This window comes from Nicotiana attenuata, chromosome 1 (genome assembly GCF_001879085.1).
Source record: "Nicotiana attenuata strain UT chromosome 1, NIATTr2, whole genome shotgun sequence".
NCBI classification, from domain to species: domain Eukaryota; kingdom Viridiplantae; phylum Streptophyta; class Magnoliopsida; order Solanales; family Solanaceae; genus Nicotiana; species Nicotiana attenuata.
The window spans coordinates 26,327,515-26,341,243 of NC_031989.1; the positions used below are offsets into that span (position 1 = coordinate 26,327,515).

General features: G+C 35.7%; 3 protein-coding genes across 4 annotated transcripts in view; 2 read left to right on the forward strand and 1 right to left on the reverse strand.

The window, feature by feature from the left end:
• On the forward strand, positions 2,413-5,014 carry LOC109222919 (universal stress protein A-like protein). 2 transcript variants are annotated; one of them, XM_019387210.1, is made up of 4 exons: positions 2,413-2,842; positions 2,944-3,050; positions 3,143-3,261; positions 4,721-5,014. In XM_019387210.1, the coding sequence occupies exons 1-4, from the start codon at positions 2,641-2,643 to the stop codon at positions 4,815-4,817; spliced, it is 525 nt and encodes a 174-aa protein (XP_019242755.1). In that variant the 5' UTR covers positions 2,413-2,640; the 3' UTR covers positions 4,818-5,014. The 2 variants fall into 2 exon arrangements, with proteins under 2 accessions (XP_019242755.1, XP_019242762.1); XM_019387217.1 differs by having other exon boundaries at positions 2,414-2,821.
• LOC109234202 (histidine kinase CKI1) lies at positions 8,059-12,297 on the forward strand. Its single transcript, XM_019400088.1, has 5 exons — positions 8,059-8,682; positions 9,072-9,447; positions 10,042-10,616; positions 10,887-11,966; positions 12,088-12,297. Exons 1-5 carry the CDS (start codon positions 8,059-8,061, stop codon positions 12,295-12,297), a joined length of 2,865 nt encoding a protein of 954 aa, XP_019255633.1.
• The window catches only part of LOC109222937 (calreticulin), a 3,876-nt gene continuing 3,103 nt past the window's right edge, over positions 12,957-13,729 (reverse strand). Inside the window, exons 12-14 of the mRNA XM_019387223.1 lie at positions 13,580-13,609; positions 13,362-13,439; positions 12,957-13,258 (exon numbers count right to left, since the gene is read on the reverse strand). Coding sequence (XP_019242768.1) covers positions 13,247-13,258; positions 13,362-13,439; positions 13,580-13,609 — 120 coding nt within the window. The 3' untranslated portion in view covers positions 12,957-13,246. The remainder of the gene's footprint in view (positions 13,259-13,361; positions 13,440-13,579; positions 13,610-13,729) is intronic.

Below are 13,729 nucleotides of genomic sequence, written 5' to 3' on the forward strand. Positions count from 1 at the left end.
TTGCCGGGATTATGTTGTGTGTTGTGTTGAAAGAAATGGGATCGTGTGGCACGCCGACCACAAGATATTATGAAATGGAATCGTGTGGCACGCCGACCACGTGATATTATTGTAATGGGAGCGGTGGTACGCCTACCACGTGATGTAAGGAAATGGGATCGTGTTGCACGCCTGCAATGAGAGGAAATTGAAATAAGTGAAAGTGGTTTGTTTTCCTTTATTCTGTGTTAGAAGAAATCAGATGTAGTTTCTTTTGTTATTCCTGATATTCTGTTTTATCTGCTTCCCCATAAGCATGTTCCCCCCTCCCAGCTTTAATTGCTTACTTTCCGCTATTATTTTGTTGTACTTGTATATATATATCTGCACAGGTTTATCTGGTAGTCTGGTCTAGCCTCGTCACTACTTCGCCGGAGTTAGGCTAGGCACTTACCAGCACATGGGGTCGGTTGTGCTGATGCTACACTCTGTGCATCTTTTTGCACAGATCACAGTACCGGAGCAGCAACTTTTGGGCAGCAGTAGGAGCATTTGGGAGCTGACTTCAGTCCAGAGATCCCGAGGTAGCCTTGTTGACGTCCGCATGGCCCGGAGTCTCTTCTATCCTTATTTCGTTTGTTGTCCTTGTACCGGAACTAGGGCTGGGCATAATTTGGTAAATACCGAATTACCGTACCGAAATCGAAAATTTTGGTATTTGGTATACGGTATTTTGGTATTTGGTATGGTATTTGGTTTAAGTTTTAAAACAAATTGGTATTAGGTATGGTATTTGGTATTTTAAGATAAAATACCGAAATACCGATACCGTACCGAAATATATTATATTACACAAAACACATATTATTAATTATAACATAAATATAAAAAATCTAAAATTTTACTTTCCTTTATTCTCAAAGTTCATCAATTAACTCTAAACAAGTAACAAGACATTTCTAATGATCAAATATTTTTTTATGTATAATTTTCTCTATTTGGGCCGATATTTGCTAGTTTTGGACAAAATTTTTGTCAACAAACATTTTCAGCTTTGTATTTTTGAGTACTTTAATTAAGAATATTAGAGTGTATGGCTCTATGCACAAGTTAATATTCAAACCGAATAAACCGAAGTTACCGAACCGAATAAGCCGAAACCGAAAGGACAAAAATCGAACCATACCGAATTTAATTAGGTACGGTATTGGTATGGGATTTTAAGAAACCGAATACCGAAAATACTGAACCGAAATGTCTAAATACCGTACCGTACCGACCGACGAACACCCCTAACCGGAACAAACAGTATTGTAATTTATTCAGACTCTGTTTTTAGTATTCTATAGACGTTCGTGAGTTAGTGACCCCAGTCTTGGGTAGAGGTTGTAATTGATTTTTCGCACTTGTTTTCAGTTCATTTATATTTAAAACTTCCGCTTTTATATTAAATGTCTCATTGCCTTAGGATTGTCGATGTTGCCAAAAAGGTTAATAATTAATTGGCTTGCCTAGCTCCTAATAGTAGGCGCCATCACGACTCCCGGCGGTGGAAAATCCGGGTCGTGACACCTTCTCCCTCTTCCTCTAAATAATGGTCGCCATCATCATCAGCAGCAGCAACATCGTCAACATGATTTTCTCCATCATTGAAGTTGCCGTCTGAATCAATGTCGATCGACTCATCTTCATTCATCAAACTGTCGTCCGAATTCAACCCCAATGATATGTATAATGCATTCCTTAGTTGCTCCAAAGTTTCTAGGCTGTCATTCGGCTTTAATGGGTCCAAACTAGTTTCTAGGTTAGCATTCATGTTTAGGTTAAGGGAAGGGTGGTGAATTATGTGTTTAATGAAAGCTCTCTTAACATAAGTGTATGGTATGACAAGGTATACCGTATAAATGAAAAAAGAATATTATGTATACATACTAGACTTCTGATCTTCCAATCCGTATAAATTGTATTTAAAAAAAATACGGAATAGTATAGGTATATATATACGAAGGTCTTTTATCTTCTCATACATGAGAGAATGATGATTTATGGGATCAATGTTTTGGGATAATCAATATTTATTAACTAAATTTGGAGGGAAAAATGGCCATTAATCCAAATGTGAAATGAAGGGCTTTATTCGTATTTCACCAGTATGGTCATTGTTGGGCCACGCTGAGTATGGCCGAATAGCAGCACTCTTTATTAAATTAATTTAACTAAAAGGTCTTAAAACTTTTCGGTAAAAAAAACAAAGTTCCTAGACAAAACCTTTTCTATGTCGCATCAATTCTTTTGTGATCCTTTTCCTTGGATCGTGTACACAAAATAACTGATAATAATACGCGAAAGTAAAAGAGAGAAAAAAGAAAAACAGGGACACAAAGGAAAGTGGCAAAAGAGGACAAAAGCATCAATCAATTTAAATAGGCAAAGTGATCAACTCAAAACCAAAGACCCACCCAAACCCACAAACCGCCAACAGGTTTTTCAATCCACCGGCTACAGCCCTCCACTGATAACCCCTTCAATTCCACATACTCCCATACACTGACAACGCTATAAATATCTTCAATTGATTCCCTCACTTTCCATTTTCAGCTAAAAGTCCAAAGACACTCAAAATTTCTTCAATCAATCATCTTTGTGCGGTCAAATATTGGGATGGCTGACGTGGCAGCAAAGGCGCGGAAGATCTTGGTGGCCGTTGATGAGAGCGAGGAGAGCACCTACGCCCTTTCATGGTGTATAGAGAACATATTCACTGGAGGAAATACCAATGATGCCCTTATCCTCCTCTACTCCATAGCTCCTCGAGCTGTTTACTCTTCCTTGGATGGAACAGGTGAGAAAGACAACCCTGAAGGTAAACTTTACTAAGTATTTCATTCATTAGGTAATTGATGATCATTAATTAATTATTTGATTAATTGAATGGCGGGTTTGGTAAATTTTTCAAAATCTCAGGGTATTTGTTTTCATCTGATATATTGGCGACGATGGAGAGGTACGGCAATGATGTAGCGCAGTGTGTTATGGAGAAAGCGAAACGACTTTGCAAGGATTTGGATGGGGTTAGTTTTTTGTAAATTTACTGATAAATGAGGTTAAATTGGTCAATATGGAGACTTAAAGGTAATGTTTGTCTGTGTTGGGTTGTATTCAGGTTAAGGTGGAGAAGATAGTGGAGCGCGGTGATGCACGGGACGTGATTTGTCAGGCGGCGGAGAGGTTACATGTCGACATGCTCGTCATGGGAAGCCGTGGCTATGGTGTCATCAAGAGGTACGCTTTTTACTGCTTACCTCTATTTCAATTTAAACCATACATGGAAATAATTCAATTTTAAACTCTTCATTTTACCTTGATAAAGATTTTTTTTTTCTTAAACTCCGTGCCGAGTCAACCAAACGGGGAGTAGTACTTTTTTTCACTTATAGCCATTTGATATTCAAAATTCATTACCCTAAAGTTTGCATCATCCCATTGCATTCCTTGGTGATTGCTTTAGTTCTTAATATTGAATTTGAGAAAAAATGACAATCTTTAACAACAAATAAGCTAAATATGTATAGCATAATAGAAGTGTTTCGAGAATGTTATGGTCAGAACTCATAAACATTGAATTAATTAGTGTCCTAATATTAAAAAAATGTCGGTCTTTTCAGAACAAATTATAAAGAAGACTAATATAAAATGAGACATTAGGAAGTACTAATTACTTTCTCGTTTGGTAGTTAACATAATCTGTTGCAAACAGTCCTGGAAATTTATTAGTTATGCATATTGGGTGTGTTTGGTATGAGAAAAATATTTTTCAATTTTTTCATGTTTGGTTGGCTTAAATGGTTTGGAAAATATTTTGCTCGTGAACTCATTTTCTTCCAATAGGAGGAAAATGTTTTCCCTATTAAAAGAATAGAAAACATTTTCCAAAACTCTTTTTCAACTTTTTCTACCCTTTTCGTACCAAATACACCCATTATGTTAAAAAATTTAATTAAAATTTTAGTAAGATGATATCAAACAAATTGTAAAGATTTATTGCTCTATGGTCCTAAAGTTATTCAAAAGCTGCTTGGAAAGAGACTTGTTTTGTTACAAGGTTAAACAATTACGATTGGCAACCAATCTTCATTCTTATACTATTTGATTATTAAGTATGGGAATTGGTAACAGTCATAATTCAAATTATGATTATTGCTGTCCAATTTAGTCACTGAAATGCTACCAAGACTTAGCTCGCGTTTGGCCATAAAATTTGGGAATTTTTTTTAAATTTTACTTTAAAATATTTATTAATTTTTTATTTTAATCTTTTTGGAAAGATTTTGAAATAAAATGTTCAAATCCCAAAAAAAGTTCTAGAGTAATTTTTCAAGTTTTCTATTCACAAAACTTCAAACTCTTTTCAAGTGAAATGCATGTCCAAACACAATTTTAAATTTCAAAAATTATTTTCATCTCATTTTCAAAAAATTATTTTTTCAAGTTTCATCCAAATCTATGTCCAAACGCTAGCTTAGTTTCGGATAAATTTGCATCGCTTCCTAAATTTTACCAAGTGAACCATGATACTATCTGAATTATTTTTCATTACATCTAATGACAAGGAAAATAACAAACAATTTTCACAGTGAATTTAACAAAAAAAAGGTAGAAAGAAGAATACTCTCATAATATATTATGCATTTTTCTTGCTTATGTAATGGTGTCTAGGGTTTTAATGTTGATCTAAATACAGGGCATTTCTTGGGAGTGTGAGCAACCACTGTGCACAGAATGTCAAGTGTCCAGTTTTAATAGTGAAAAAGCCAAAAACCAATGGCAGCAGCAAGTAGATTTTGTACGTTATTGAATTTGCTTGTGTATGTAAATAGGCAGGTTCTGTGATTTTGTTGTAGTTTTTCTTTTTCTTGTTTACCTTTATTTATGTACTTTTGGATTCAACTTGCAGAGTGATTGTATGATTGTTTTTCAAATTTATTTGCCTTTTTGTTCGAGCAACCTTTTTTGCATGACTAATATTGGCAAGGAATGCCTTGGTTCAATTACTCCCTCCCCTCCGTTTCAATTCATGTGAATCTATTTGACTTGACACCGAATTTAAGAGAAAAAAAAAAGAGAAGTTTTGAACTTGTGATATAAAATGAGACACATATATTTATTATTGCATAATGGTAAATTATTTTCAAATATGGAAAGGGGTAAATTCTTTTTGGCATGGACTAAAATTTAAATAAGTTCACATAAATTGAAACAAAATGAATATCAAGTAAAACACAATTAGTCTAACTTAAGCCACTCTTCAAACATTTTTCTGCTACAATGTGTTCAAACGAGTTATCTCTTTCTCTTTATTTGGGTTCTTTTTTGTGGTTAGAAAATAGAGAAATTGGGTTCTTTTTATGCTACAATGGGTTCAAACGAGTTATCTCTCTCTCCGTTTCTCTCTCTCTCTTACAAGGGTTTCCACGCAAAAATTACCATTCTGTTGAAAAAACTATACAAGTTCAAAATAGACAAAAATATGAAAAGATTCATTAAAAATTTATACACAAAAAATAGTGGAAATGGATATTTCATTCAGAGGGTGCCACGTGTAAATTTCATCAAAAGAGGGGTAAATTTAGAACTTTGGCAGACGGTAGGAACAAATATGACTAAAAAGTATAATGGGAGACGAGATTAAATAATAAATAAAAGTAAAAGGGTATATCAATAAAAGGCTACATATATTAAATTAAAGTGAACATAAGTATTTCCCTTCCAGAGCGAAGCCAAACTTCCACTGTTAAAATATTATTTTTCATGGTAATGATAACAATTCTATCTTCGTAAGTGTTACAACTAAAGTCTAAAAAGTCCACATAATTTGGGATACACACAAGAGAGTTATTGCTTATCTATGAGAAGATATAAAATTTGCATGGTATCTTTAGTCAATTAGAACTCTTATTGCCTGTGATCTTCCCCAACCAAAAACCAAGTAAATAACAATAAAAATAATAATACAAAATTAATAAAAGGAGAAACTCTTCTGTTTCAGCTTAACGTCTCTATGTCCTTCTTCCTCACGGGGCATTGCTTTGGGTAAGCCAATGCTCAAACTTCTTGTTGTAGTTGTTTCCTTTTATCTCTTCTTAATTCTCCTATTCAAACCCTGCTTTTTACTAGTTTGATCTTTAAATGCATCAAAATGACTTTAATTTGTATTGGTTAATGCCTTAATGGACTCTAAAGAGTACTAGAATTTTAAAAAAGTATTTGTAGGATTAGATTATATATGTTTCGTGCTTTGCTTGAGCCGAGGGTCTATCGGAAATCACCCTTTCTACCTTTACAAGGTAGGGGTAAGGCTGAGTACACACTACCCTACTCAGACCTCACTCACTGAATTTGTTGTTGTTTGTAGGTTATATATGTTTCGTCTTTGTGAATCAAGTAAACAATTCATCAATACTAGTATCCTAATACATGCAATACAGTTATAAACTTATTTATTTAGTTGTTGAATAGTTTATAATTATCACTCAATTGTTATAAGAAGTTGAGCAATAAATTTTGTATATGTTAGGGAGTACGTTGTGCATTGATTGTCATATTGAGAGATTGAAGACATCGGAAGTACACTATGCAACGGATGAAGCTTTACTCCTGCAATGTGTTACGTCATGTTTTCTTCCTCATTCTCCTTGTAAGTACCTTTCAATAATGTATGTCTTTACTTTTTTCTTTTGGTCTCAATATTAATTACTTTAGGTTAAAAGAATTACGAATAAATAATCACAAGGGGTGTGATGGAATGATAAATGTTACTCAACCCTTAATCAGATGTATCAGTTCGAGTCCAGGTAATGAAGTTTCCTTTGGTAGGGAGCTGCTAAAGTGAGCTTTCTATGGTGCGAATCAGAATTAGTCGAGCTAGTGGATTTCAGATGATTATATAAACAACTAGGAATAGTTCTAGCAATGTAACATAGTTAGGAAGTGTTTTGAAAAGTTGGTCAAAATATATGTTTGTTGAATCTTCGAAATTGACAAGATAATATAATTTGTAGTAATATCATTTTTTCCCTTGAATTTCATTGCAGGGAGTGGCAATTTACATATTTATGAAGTTGTCTATGATGAAAAATCAGAGTGAACGCCATGTGAACATGCTATCAGAACAATTGAGAAATAAAACATTTTCACAGATTGAACACACTGCCAATATGTTTCTTCCCCTAAATTACTCAGCATCAAGTTTGGCTAGAGGTCTAAGTTCATCTCTCAATGAAACTCAGTTACCCTTCACCGAAATCCAAACTAAGGTAAATTAACAATTTCCTTTTTCCCTTTTGGTGCTTTTATATATTCCAGAGTTTGCAAGTTTGATGAGGTAGCAAGAAAGAACTTGTTCCTTGTAGTTTACAGGAATTATTTCAAGTAGTGTTCATTGTCAAGTGGAGAGAATATCAGCTCTACGTGTTAAAATGGAGTTGGTTGCAGCAAATTTACGTGTTTTATGTGAGACTACCCATTTAAAGAATAGTTAGAGCAGCTCCATCCTATGTTGCTCGGACTCTTTGAAAAATGGCGACAGGTGTGTGTTGGATCCTCCAAAAGTCGTGTATTTCTTGGAGGATCCAACAAGAGCACATCAGCATTTTTGGAGTGTCCGTGCAACATAGGCTCCACATTTGTGAGTATGTAAAACATGACCACTCCCAATGGCTAGGGGTTGAACTGAATCCCCTCAGTTAGAAAGCTATATTGACATTTTTCTAAATCCCCTTTAGAGTTCCTAATTTCGCTACTAGTTCAGGGTCTAGATTAAAAGGGATTACGCTAGGTTGATTGCCGGCAAAAAATAGTTCAACACTTATGAATCAAATGAATACTAATAGTTAGAGTACAAAAGTATAACCTGAGAACCAATTGTTGAAACTTGGCACTAGTTCAACATTTTTTCTTGCTCATTTGGACAACTTTCAGTTGACAAGAAAACTCATGTATTGTTGGTTTGTTGATGTTTAGGTAGCACCTCTTTTGTTTTTGTCACTTTCAACAATCCCATTCGTTTCACAAGTCTCATACATGGGACAAGATAGGCTGATGCTCGCTTTTTACACTGAAGAAGGCCACGACGAGGACCAAACTTTTGCAGTGTTTTCCAATACTTCATCTGCAGTATGGTATAGTCAGCCAGTGAATCGTGACACCGGGATGCTTTATGGGCAACCAGTGGTTGTTGATACAAAAACAGTTGGCGTTGAGACTCTAGGTTGGTCTAAAGAATCCTTAAAAGGAACAATGGGGTATGCATCTCAGTCCTGTATTAGCATTGGTTTGAACAAGGCTAAGAGGGAATTATTTTTCAATACAGCGACAATGGATGGAAGAGGTAAGATCTCTGTGGGATTTCCCGTGCAATATGTGGATGGCAGATTTTCCGCTTTAAATTTTTACGGTGCGGATTTTCACCTGGCTAGTAACAATGGTCAAGTAATTGTGGACACAAAGATTCCTCATACCAGCATAATCGTGTATAATGGTACTGTTTCTGTGCAATTCAAGAACTTGAATGGTTCTCGTGAAGATTTGAGTGGCAACCAATCTTGCAAGCTGGTAAATGGAGAAAGGGGACAATTTGAAGTGAAAATCAAGGAGAATAATTTCGTTTTCTACTGCTCTGTCATTGAAATAGCTGGACTTGAATCGGTATGTCTTGATCAATTACTGCATATGTCACCATTTTGAATTAGTGAAATCTCGATCTGCAGAATATCCGCTCCTAGCTACTATGCTGTATCTTGTGTTACGTGTTTTGTTCAAGATATATATATCGAGATTTGTCTAAACTGAGTCATTTTTTCTCTGTAAGGAGCGCGCATTCTAGACTATTAAGTACAATCATTGATTGATTTGATTCATTTCTGACAAGTTGACTGTTGAAATGGAAGAATACTGGAGAGATTGAAGATTAAACGAAACAATACTTCGATCAATCAAAAATTTAAATGGAATAATCAATAAATTACTATTGAAGTAGCCTAGAACAATAAAAAATGAACCTTCAAAAGACTAATTTGCTCTTGTTTTGTTTTTAGGTGTACACTGTGGCGTTCAGTGCTCAAGGAATGGGAAGTAATGTCCTTAAGCAAAGCGCGCAAGCATATTTGCTGCTTGTGTTCTTGTTTGTTATTGTAGTAGTTTCGCTATGTGCTTTCATTATCATAGTCTTCAAAGCTGCAAAAAGAGAGATGTTTTTGTGTGCTGCTCTGATCAAACAAGTGGAATCAACTAATCAAGCAGAGAGGAAGAGTATAACAAAGAGTCTCGCATTTGCTGCTGCAAGTCATGACATTCGTAATGGTTTTGGAATTATAACTTGTCTGATAAACCACTGTCTGAATGAGGCATCCCCAGATTCTGAGACTGCATCTAACCTGCAGCTCATCAATAATGAAACCACAAGCCTTTTAGGTATGTCCTATATATGCTATATTTCTATTTGTTTTTTATTTTTATTTTTCCCTCACACGAACAAATTTTATGGGTAAAAATGAAAGCCACTTATACCTCACCTAACTTAATGATGATCATTTTCAAGATATTGATGCACTTAAGCCTGTTAAATATTGATAAAGACTTGTACGAAGTATAAATCTGTATACGCCAGCAGAATTGTAGATTTGGCAATGGCAGAGCTAAAATTGACAATTTTTTGAGGAATCAAATTTTTGTAATGGTTGTGAATTAGATGTATGGACTTTGGCAAGTAATAAGGGAGAGTTCATGGATTATATACATCTTGACCTTTAACAATGAACATCGTCTTTCTCTCAAAAACGAAAGCCACTTGTCATGAAAAAACAAGTAATAATATGTGATAAAAGTAGTAATTATTAATGGTACTTGTTTGGCTTTCCTCCAAGATGATTAGTAACTAGATAAAACTACCTTAGAATTTAAATTAACTGTTGACCTTTGACTTGGCCCAAGTTCTAAATATAGAGCTTTCAATATATGGTCACCACTGGTATAATTTGTAGAACTATTTTGCTGAAATTGTTTCAGGCATACTAAATTCTGTTCTGGATGCGAGCAAGATTGAAGCTGGTAAAATGCCACTCAAGGTAGAAGAGTTCGATCTGGCAGAACTCCTTGAGAACATAGTTGATTTGCATTATCATAGAGCCATAGAAAAGGGAGTGGATTTGGTTCTTGACCCTGGTGATGGGTCTCTTTCAACCTTCCGTTCAGTGAAAGGTGACAAAGTGAAAATTATGCAGATAGTAAGTAATTTGGTTACCAATGCTATCAAATTTACCTCAGAAGGCCATATCTCCGTCAAAGTTTCTGTGAGCAAACCAAGTAAAGACAGCGCCCTTATTGTTTGTAATCGGCACAGTCCATTGAACTGCTTGACAAGATTGTGCACCAAGCAAAAGTGTTGCTGCAATACTTTGAATGAATTTCCAGCAATTCAAAAGAATCCCAATTGCATGGAATTCACATTTGAGGTGGATGACACAGGTGTGGGGATTCCTAAAGATAAACAAAAACATGTCTTTGAGAACTTTGTTCAGGTGAAAGAAACAACTTATGGAGAAGAAGGTTATGGCTTGGGACTAGGCATTGTTCAATCTATGGTGAGTATCTTACATGGCTTTTTCTTTTGGTTTCCTTCAACAATTTTATTATGGAATGAAATAACAATGCTTGGAAAAGTAGATTCTTTGAGTAAATAGATCCAAGCGGTTCTGCTGTAATCCCTTTGGTTCTGATTGTAGAGTATATGATTGAACAACACATCATCTAAAGGAGGCCATGTAAATGTCAAAAAATAAATTTAAAGCTCTAGATATGATTATGTTTACCGTTAATTTGGCGTAGATTAATCATTGGTTGTTATACGACAGGTGCATCTAATGGGGGGAGAGATCAAGATTGTTGACAAAGAGGATGGAGAAAGAGGCACTCGGTTCCAATTCAACATATTTCTGACTAGCTGTGTTCCAGTATCTGTTGTTGAAGCTGAGGAACAAGAAACCAATACGCAAAATCATGGCCTTCGAAGTTATCTTTACCATCACTTGGGACTGCCATTTCGGTCATCTCCATCTAGATCAGAGGGATATCATGTTGTCCTATTCCTAGTTGAAGAAAAAAGGAGAAAAGTTTTAAGCAGAGCGATTAGCAAAATGAACATAAAAGTTTCAGAGGTGAGTAAAATGAACGAACTTGTTCAGACGCTTGATAGAATAAAGAGAAAGTTAGACCTTTCCTCTAGTTCCCTTGAGAAATTTGAGGTAAATCTGAATTTAACCGCTGGTGATACAAATGAAGTGGCTTCAGGCACAAAGGACACACATGATCATGCCATCCCTCATTGCAAAAGGTCTAATTCCAATGGCTCGTCAAACTTCATAATGATAATTATTGATTCTCAGGCAGGACCTCTCTCAGAATTGAGTTCAGCTGTGGTTAACTTCAAGAAAGATTTGCAGAATCTTAGTTGCAAGTTTGTGTTGTTGCAAGATCATGTTAGCAGTAGCAGCCAGCCACCGCTTCCTCCTTTTGATTATGTTTTTCAAAAGCCATTGCATGGCAAACGTTTATATGAAGTGCTTAGGCTTCTATCTGAATATCGAAATACTTCAATCCAGCATGATAGGACTAAGATGGATCAAGAAATCGAATTCCAAGAATTGGATTCAGATGCCTTACCTAAGTGCCAACTCGAGGAGATTGTGATAAATGATTGTAACAAAAGGAGTAGTACTAGCAAGGACTTCAAAGGAAAGAAGGTTTTGGTGGTTGATGATCAGCCCATATTGCGCATGTATGCTTCCAAGTCTCTTCAAAAATTAGGAGCAGATGTTGATGTTTCTGAGAATGGAAAAGAGGCCTGTGATAAGGTTTGCAAGTCTTTAAATGGCATGTACGAAGGTGATGATAATGCCAACAAAACCTATGATTTTATATTGATGGATTGTGAGGTGACAATTCTACACTTACCTCTTTTCCGCTTTACTAATTTTTATAAATAAATATTGTAAATATTACTATGTTTATGGATTTTTTTCCAACTTAAATAGTTTGAGATGTTTGTGAATGCAGATGCCGGTTATGAGTGGGTATGAGGCAACAAGGCTTATACGAGTGGAGGAGAAGAAGCATGGCAGTCACATTCCCATAATTGCATTGACTGCCCATACTATGGATGATAAGATGAAGTTGCTTATTAAAGATGCTGGAATGGATTTTCACTTGACTAAACCCTTAAATATTCAACAGTTCTATGACCTCGTTACCAAAGTACAGTTTTGAACGACGTTTTTTCCCATTAGAATGAAATATATCTTATGATTTTTAGTATATAGCTACCTTAGCCTTTAGATCATACGGAAAAAAAAAATTGTAACAACAGCATCGCTCTTGCTTGAGGTGATCGATGTTAATATACAGAATTTAGAGGAAAGGAGAAAGAAAGAGGAAGGAAGATGAAGGAAAATTCCGCTGCTGATGGCAAGCAAGCAATCACTACATGTCGACCAATCTATATAAGCTATTGATCACATGATCTTTAAATAAAAAAGCAAGCTCTCTGATTATTTTTGTGACAACTAACTTGTTTTAAGATGATACAGCAAAACTCAAATGATAACCTCAATATTATTAGGGCTAACCGTTCATTGCTTAAGGCTGAAATTCATGGTATCTAGTTTATCGGAGACCAAAGGCTACCACACAAATTAACTCGTAAGTGACATTTTCCTCGCTGGTAGATAACCATCATTATTTCAGGATAGAATACACTGAGGCCAAAAAATCTCAGAAAGCTAAATTGCAATGGCGTCATACAATATTGTTTTACTTGTGAATTTGGAGTTGCTCGGAAAGTTTTCAAGCTAATTTATGTTACACATGATTAATGATTTAAGGTTCTCAGTCAGGCAATAAAAAAACAGCAGCAGAAAGGTCAACAATAGTGCCAAGGAGCCAGTCGAATAGAAAACGAGGGGAAAATTCACGCTGGTGTAATTTCAAAACTATTTAGTAGATTCTAGTCAAAATCAAACATGTTTCCTATTGGCCGAGTCCCAATGACATCAAAGCAATAAGCCACCCTCAAATCTGTGTCTTTTTGCTAAAAATGGAAAGGGGCTACAATTCACTAATAGAAAGGGAAAAAAAGGGGGAGGGGGTGAGGGGTAAGAACTGCCACGTAGCTCATCTTGCTAGCATCTTTGTCAGCTTAAATCAAAATGCTTGGCCCTTACAGTTCATCCTGCAAAACAGGTTCAAGAGAATATATGCGCAGTCAGATTAAGAACAAGAAGAAAAGTGCGGCTGCTAGCTCTGCTTGAACTTAAACAAGATACAATTCTTACATGCGCTTCATCATCCTTGGACTCCGACTTGTCATCAGCATCATCAGAATCATCATCGGCATCATCATCTTCCTCGGCCTGGAAAAACATGTTCACACCGTAAGGGCAAGATAAAGGAAGAACTCAGCTTCCTGATTGAAGGGGAGGGTATTGAATGCTACGACATAAATAAGGAGAATTGGAAAGGAAGCAAATTCAAAGAAAATTTAAAGGCTTACATCAGAATCAGCTGGAGCAGCCTTTGATTCCTGAACAGAGATTTAAACTGGGTCAGAAGAAATCAAGAAACACACAGGAAAAAAGAACACAGCCAAAGTTATCACAGATGCAAAACTAGCATAAACAGAGGATCTGAATTACGGGGGGGG